Below are 7213 nucleotides of genomic sequence, written 5' to 3'. Positions count from 1 at the left end.
TTTAACTGTCTGTCTGCTTCTATAACTGTCTGTCTGTCTGTCTGTCTCTTTAACTGTCTGTCTGCTTCTATAACTGTCTGTCTGTCTGTCTGTCTCTTTAACTGTCTGTCTGCTTCTATAACTGTCTGTCTGTCTGTCTGTCTGTCTCTTTAACTGTGTCTGCTTCTATAACTGTCTGTCTGTCTGTCTGTCTGTCTCTTTAACTGTGTCTGCTTCTCTAACTGTCTGTCTGTCTGTCTCTTTAACTGTCTGTCTGTCTGTCTGTCTGCTGCCACGTTCAGTTTGCGGACTTCGCCCTCAGAGCAGAGAGCTGACCGAGAGATAGTTTTCCTGTAAACAAGTAGTACTTGTACTTATAAACTGTACACTAATCTGTGTGTATTTATACACAACAAATGTTTACTCTACTCCCTGAAAACGACGGTAATCTAACGAAATACCGATTGGAACATACAAACAGCGACATCTGGCGGTGATACTAGTACACTGAGTATTGTATTTAGGGAGAATATTGAGGTACTTTTACTTTACTCAAGTATTTCCATTCCATGCTACTTTATACTCCGACTCCACATATTGGAAACCAATATTGTGCTTTTACTCGACGACATGTAGCTATATGACAACATTAGTAAAAATATGCTGATTATGATTATTAATACACATCATTAGTTTATTCCAGTAATATAATATACTATTCAGAAAATGGGCCATTCAGTGTTTTACTTATTTTCAGGCCATTATTTGTGTACTTTTATTGAGGTAAGATTTGAAATACAGGACTTTCATTTACAGAGTATTTTATTTTCATTGTGATACTATTTTTTACTTAATCAAAAGATCTGAGAACTTCTTCTACCACTGCCTAAGTACATTTACTCAACTAAAGTACAAGTACCAATGCATTGTAAAATATTTCCATTTTATGCTATTTTTAAAGCCTATATTGTACTTTATACCGTACTACATCTCAGAGGTAAATATTGTACTTTTTACTACACTCCTCTACTGTTAGTAATAAACTTTCACTTGTTTTGTAGTATTTGCACAGTGTGGTACTAGTACTTTTACTTCAATAAAATATCGGAATACTTCTTCACGCCCTGTTTATTTCTTTATGTTCCATGTAGACTGTACTGTGTTTTATAAATCATTTCAATAAAGCACATAAAAAAAAAATTCCGTCGCCCCCATTCCGCGTCATCGACAAGCGCCCGAGGATCGCAGTAGCGGGACCGTTGGTACGGAAACAACGGAGGAGTTTCTGCATTTAAACAATGTGAATGAATAGTTTGACTGAGCCGATTGTTTAATAATCGGATCCTCCACTCTACTGCAGTCTGTGGACACAGAGACGTGAGTGGTAAAACGTTATTTAGAATCAGTTTTTAATTGTTTTTAAACAACTACTTAGCTCTCAGGTTAGCTAGCGTTACTAGCATGAACGTCACTTCTGGGTCCTCTGGCCGCGCTAAACTCTGCTGTTTGTTTAAGGCCTCATGAAGCACACTGACCGTCTTCATGTTGTTATCTGTGTCAGGCAGCGTGTCGCCATGTCGCAGAGAAAGAGGCTGTCCAACACACAGAGCTCCTCTCAGAGCAAGGTGAGTTTACACCAACAACACATGTTTAGTTATGTTAACAGCTGTTATGTGACAGCTTCAAGTTGCTTGTTTTGTCCGAGACCTAAAGTTATTCTATTAACTGTCATATTCAACAAAAACAAACAGGAAGTACTCACACTGGACCAGCTGGAGCCTCTGCCATATTAGTAACATCATATATATTCAAGCCAACAGTTAATCCAACAGCTACCACATTGTGACCATGATGTTGTGTTAGACACATCAATTCAATTTATTGATGTATTATTGTTCTGTAGAGGCAATCGGGCGCCTCAGTGGCTCAGGAGGAAAATGACGACACAACCTTCACCCAGCCGAGTACGTCCCAGGTCCAAAGAGGGATGCAGAAGCTCACACCTGCACAGGTCGACCAAAAGGTAAGAGAGACACACACACATGCAAAAAGCGCTATTTCAGATAATTACAAAAGCACATTTTCTTTTCCTTTGTCAGTGAATTGTTCACACACCTTGCTCTGTCCGTGTGTTAGACAGCTGAGGTGGTGCAGTACTTCTTGGTGAAGGACCAAAAGAAGATTCCGGTACGCCGAGCAGGTACAGCCTCACGTGTACACCGTGCAACAACATTCACAGGTTCATCAGCTGTCACACTGAGAGACACAGGTCTACACCTTTAAATCAGCCATCGGTGGACAGAGCGTGTCAGTGAGATCTAAGACCAACGGTTTTGATGCTAAAGGGCCCTTAAATATTAAATAAATAGTGCAATGTATGTTTTCAGATCTGGTGAAACACGTGGTGAAGGAGTACAGAACCATTTACCCTGAGATCATGAAGAGAGCCTCACGCACTTTTGACCAGGTGTGTTCAGTCTGAGAGGATCAGCAGCTGGAATCAGATCAAGTGTCATAATTAAGAAAAATCACATTACAACAAAAACTCAGTCACAATGTTGCTCTTTCTCACGGTGTGAAACAGGTATTTGGCCTTAAAATGATTGAAATCGACGCCAAAAATCACATGTACATACTGATCAACAAGCTGGAGCCGGGTGATGGAGCCTCACCGATCAAGTGAGTGTTTTTGTTATCTCTGTAATTTAACACTGTCGCATCAATCAAGTCTTCATGTGAACAGTTTGAACCATCACAGCTTTGTTGTCCATGTGTGTGTAGAAGCCCGACCAATCCAAAGATGGGTCTGCTGTTCGTGATCCTGAGTGTTATCTTTATGAAAGGAGGCGTTGTCAGAGAAAGTGAGTGAGAGCTTCATTGCTCCTTACAGGTCGGGATCATTAACCCTCTGAAGCCTGACACGTTTGGAGACACTGTTGAATTTCTTTGATAATTTCTTTTACAAAAATCGGCAAACAATGGAATCTAAATATCTAATATTTTATAAGTGTTATCAATGTTGGGGGGGGATCTAGGTGTTATAAATATTAAACTATTCACATGTTTACATCCTCTCCCCTCCGATGAAGATGTCTGGTTGTGTTGTGTGATGAAGATGTCTGGTTGTGTTGTGTGATGAAGATGTCTGGTTGTGTTTTTGTGCTGCAGACCTGATCTGGAACACGCTCAAGAAGCTCCGCGTTGACCCCGGGTACGTGTGTGTGTGCGTGTGCGTGTGCGTGCGTGCGCGCGCGCGTTCTGCACCTGGTTATCAATGACTCTGAATCTGTTTGTAGAGAGAAACACGAGGAGTTCGGAGACGTAAAGAAGGTCGTCACAGACGAGTTTGTGCGTCAAAGGTGAGAATGAACAGTTCAATTCAAGTGGCACGAAGAAGGCCTTCGCCTGTGTGCATGTAAACAGGTTTCTATAATCCCCCCCTTACGATTTACAAGGAACCAGGTTACCTGTGCACCCCTCCCCACCCACTGAAGGTGTGAACCAGTTCTGATCCTGGAGCTGTATAGTGGGTTGATAGCTCATTTATAAGCCAGCGGGTCTGTGACCAGAAGGTCGCAGGTTCGAGCCCCCCTGCTGGGTCGTGTGTTACAGTGTACTGGTGTGATCAGAGCCGGAGTCTGTCAGACCATAGACTCCGGTTTATACCACACCACAGAGCAGCCGGAGGGTGGATCCAGACCACTACAGCAGAGCGGTCTGGACCAGCACAGACTCCAAACAATTACTATTATGTTATATTGTGTGTGTGTGTGTGTTATCATCAGTGTGTTATATATATATATATATATTGTGTGTTATATAGTGTGTGTGTGTGTGTGTGTAGGTACCTGGAGTACGTGCGAATCCCCCACACGGAGCCGGTGGAGCACGAGTTTCGATGGGGTCAACGTGCTGACGTGGAAGTCTCAAAGACCAAAATCCTGGAGTTCATGGGTCAAGTAAGTATCGGTGTTACTATTGTACTTTGATGTTCAGTCAGTACACGGAGTACTCGCACCTGATAAAGGATCTGGTGTCTCAGCTCCATGAACAGGACCCTCAGAGCTGGAGCCAGCAGTACAGAGAAGCCCACTCCGTGTCCGGCTCCACGCAGCCCGGCAGCAGCAGCCACAGATGATCCTCCTTCTTTTACTTATTTATTTAGTGTGGATGCTGGAAGAGAAGCTGCAGCACCGCCACCTTTTCTATTTTATAAAATGTGATCGTAGTGAACCAACAGACAAATCTCTTTACTGCTTATTCTGCACATTTGTACGTTCATACTTTACCTTTTTAGTCCGTTGAGTCTCAAATTCTTGATGTCTCTTATTAAAAACATTCAATATCACACACGATTACTCAGGTATCCATTGTTTATTTTATTGCCAGGACTTTAAGAAGGTAGCGGCTCAGAAAATAAAGATCTGTGAGAACCGGTTCTACGTCAGCGATGGGGAACCTTCAAATAAACAAATTAGACTTTTCGTTCATTTCTCTCATTGCTGTTGAACTCCATCTATGACATCAGTGGTCACACAGCACAGGCTTTAGGACGTGTACACGAACATAAAGACAAACAGGAAGCACGACTACATACGCTTGCTACCACAACAACTGGATGTGTGCTTTAAAAGGAGCTGTTCCCATTGTCACATTGTGTGGGAGGAAGTGAACGAGTTCACTTACATGGTAAATATGTGCTGGTACCCCTTAAAGACCTAAATAAATAAAGGTCCCTGAGATGATTGTGTTCATTATTGTTTCTCTATTCGCTCCCGGGGGGGTGTATTAACAAGAGTTAGCCGGATGTCTTTGGGTTTAACTCGGTATCATGAAGCTGGAGCATCACATCTAAAACCACTCACCAATCACATCATGACAAAGAAAACTGAGACAGAAATACTGAGTTCATAAAATGACAAAGAACAGATCAGTGAAAGCACGTTTCTGTTTTAAAGCCGAACAAACTAAATATACACTAGTTTATTTAACTAGTGTGACTGCAGCTCACGATCAAATAATAAAAGCTGTAGCCTTTAATTTCAGTTTGTTTGTGAGCACTTTAGCAGAAGGACTGGACCCTACATGTTTTTACAGCTCGTTATTCTTCTCAAGTTGTGATTTAAACTGCATTTAGGCCTGAGCCCTTAAACCCTGAACCCTCAGAGACTTAACTCACCTGGTGAAGGTCTCAGTGTGACAGACTGAGGAGCTTGAAATGGTGTAACTATTATAATAGACGTTACCACAAACGTCCTCACGAGATCAGAGGTAACTATCAGAAATCTATTTACTTGTTTTGGTCCAAACGGCTTCAACAAGAAAAGAAATGTTTGATGAGTAAATCTGTGATATAATATATTTCATCCTCACGGTTCTGTTGATTTTACATGAACTCAACGGAGTCGTTGGATGACCAGCTTCATGACATCCAGGAGTACTGGACCCAAAGAAACCGAGCTCCCACATCTTCACCTCAGGCCCAAGTAAACCTCTTAAAAACACACATTGCACCAGATCTCATGTTCCTCAATACGACACATGTCAAAGTTAGAAAAACATATTGCCACACGTGTGTGTGTGTGTGTGTGTGTGAGAATGGAGGGTGCATAGAATCATCATGTATCTTGGACTCGTGTGAGGCACATCATGGTATATTTGGGCAGTTAAAGTTCCAATTGTCCTCTAGTGTCCCTCCCAAAGGATTGTGGGATGTGTGGTGTGACTTTGCAAGTTTCATTCAGCATTTACACCAAAGTGACACCTCCACCTGCACCTCCACCCAGAAGAAACCCAACGGTGTGATTCAGACTGAAAATGACTCAAACTTACGAAGCGGTTCAGATTTAAAGGGACAGTTCACCACAAAATCAAAGATGCATGTTTTTCCTCTTACCTGTAGAGCTTTTTACCAATCGAGGTTGTTTTAGTGTCAGTAGTTTGAGAGATGTCTGCCTTCTCTAAACATATAGGGGGTAAATATGGCACTCGGTTTTGGTGCTCAAAGCACAAAAACAAATGGGTAACAGACCTTGTGGTGAGCAGTTTGTATGTAGGAACTATTTTCTTTCAACTGTAGTTCCGACATGAAAACTGCTCACATCGAGGTCTGAGGATCATCTGGAATAACCGGTCATCATTTCTGTTAAGAGACTTGTGAGACAAAGTATTTGGTGCATTAAAGCGCAATATTGTTCCCATTTCAGTCGCCAACAACTCACAGCCAAACAATCTAGATTGATAAATAGAGCGACAGGTAAGAGGAAAAATATGTATTTTTGATTTTAGTCAGATTTTAGTCTCATCTAACGCTCAGCAAAGTAAGCGAATCAGTCTATTTCTCAAAATATCAAACTGTCCCCTTGAGCCTCATTCAGCATTGTGAAACCTCCTCTTCCTCGTCCTGCACCACTGAGACCATAACAGAGTGACACCACAGTCGTGTGGACTCTCTTATGATGCACCTCTGTGAATGCAGAGACAAGATAACATGATGCAAAGATGGCTCACACCGACATGCCGGGTCCAGTTAACAACTGGCTTGAATGATTAATGCAATTAGGACAAGTGGGGAAGAGGAGGGCAACAGAACGACGGGATGAAGAGGAGAAGGTGACTTGAACAGTGTTCAGCAGCTCATTTTTCACAGTAAAGGAAGCCTCTCCTTCATTTATCACACATATGTGGCCTGAGCCCTGCATTATAAAGTGCATTTACAATGGAAGTTACAATGGCCGCCATCGCAGAAACGTCTCATTACTTCATTCACCATGATAACAATGAACACTGTGATCACTTCATTACATCACTTCCCCACGAGGCTCTGGGTGGAAGTGAGACCAGCTCCCTGTGGCGTCCTCTAGATGTGGTCTGGGACCGTCTCTAAAGCCTCCGCCGGTTCTCTGTCCACGTCCACATTCTGAGAAAGACACAAACTAATACTTTAGTTACCTTCATGTAGAGTTTACTGTTCTGTGTGTTCACACCCTCAACCAACTGTTACAGGTTCACTGTGATCTACTGGTTACACTCGGTAACCAGTGTCTTCTTACAACCAAGTAACACACACACACACACACACACACGGAATACATACATATATATATATACATACATATATATATATATACATATATATATATATATACATATATATATACATATATATATATACATACATATATATATATATACATATATATATATATATACATATATATATATATATATATAT

General features: G+C 41.6%; 2 protein-coding genes and 1 non-coding gene across 6 annotated transcripts in view; 2 read left to right on the top strand and 1 right to left on the bottom strand.

Annotated features, from left to right (window-relative positions):
* The first annotated feature begins 1206 nt into the window (after window positions 1-1206).
* Window positions 1207-4724, top strand: ndnl2 (necdin-like 2). Of its 4 annotated transcripts, none has more exons than XM_031839733.1 (11): window positions 1207-1241; window positions 1541-1604; window positions 1883-2002; window positions 2116-2179; window positions 2367-2446; window positions 2564-2658; window positions 2761-2840; window positions 3121-3190; window positions 3276-3338; window positions 3824-3938; window positions 4022-4724. In XM_031839733.1, the coding sequence occupies exons 2-11, from the start codon at window positions 1554-1556 to the stop codon at window positions 4115-4117; spliced, it is 834 nt and encodes a 277-aa protein (XP_031695593.1). In that variant the 5' UTR covers window positions 1207-1241; window positions 1541-1553; the 3' UTR covers window positions 4118-4724. The 4 variants fall into 4 exon arrangements, with proteins under 4 accessions (XP_031695593.1, XP_031695592.1, XP_031695594.1 ...); XM_031839732.1 differs by having other exon boundaries at window positions 1208-1356; window positions 1545-1604; XM_031839734.1 differs by having other exon boundaries at window positions 1208-1356; window positions 3148-3190.
* On the top strand, window positions 3596-3723 carry LOC116377964 (small nucleolar RNA SNORA11). The gene has a single exon (XR_004212260.1). It is a non-coding gene; the product is annotated as a small nucleolar RNA SNORA11 (small nucleolar RNA).
* Window positions 4725-6615: 1891 nt separating the features above from the next.
* The window catches only part of LOC116377963 (6-phosphofructo-2-kinase/fructose-2,6-bisphosphatase 1-like), a gene marked incomplete at its 5' end in the record, with an annotated part of 2602 nt that continues 2004 nt past the window's right edge, over window positions 6616-7213 (bottom strand). The window contains one exon of the mRNA XM_031839735.1: window positions 6616-6898. Within this exon, the coding sequence (XP_031695595.1) occupies window positions 6839-6898 (60 nt within the window). The remainder of the gene's footprint in view (window positions 6899-7213) is intronic.

The sequence above is a fragment of the Anarrhichthys ocellatus genome, unplaced genomic scaffold (assembly GCF_004355925.1).
Source record: "Anarrhichthys ocellatus isolate YVR2014 unplaced genomic scaffold, GSC_Weel_1.0 scaffold1898, whole genome shotgun sequence".
In the NCBI taxonomy this organism is placed as follows: domain Eukaryota; kingdom Metazoa; phylum Chordata; class Actinopteri; order Perciformes; family Anarhichadidae; genus Anarrhichthys; species Anarrhichthys ocellatus.
This window is presented reverse-complemented; position numbering and strand designations above follow the sequence as displayed.

Coding starts and splice junctions, on each gene's coding strand:
- ndnl2 (XM_031839733.1), top strand. CDS start 1,554: ATGTCGCAGAGAAAGAGGCTGTCCAACACACAGAGCTCCTCTCAGAGC. Junction 2,003..2,115: donor CTGCACAGGTCGACCAAAAG/GTAAGAGAGACA, acceptor TCCGTGTGTTAG/ACAGCTGAGGTGGTGCAGTA. Junction 3,339..3,823: donor GACGAGTTTGTGCGTCAAAG/GTGAGAATGAAC, acceptor GTGTGTGTGTAG/GTACCTGGAGTACGTGCGAA.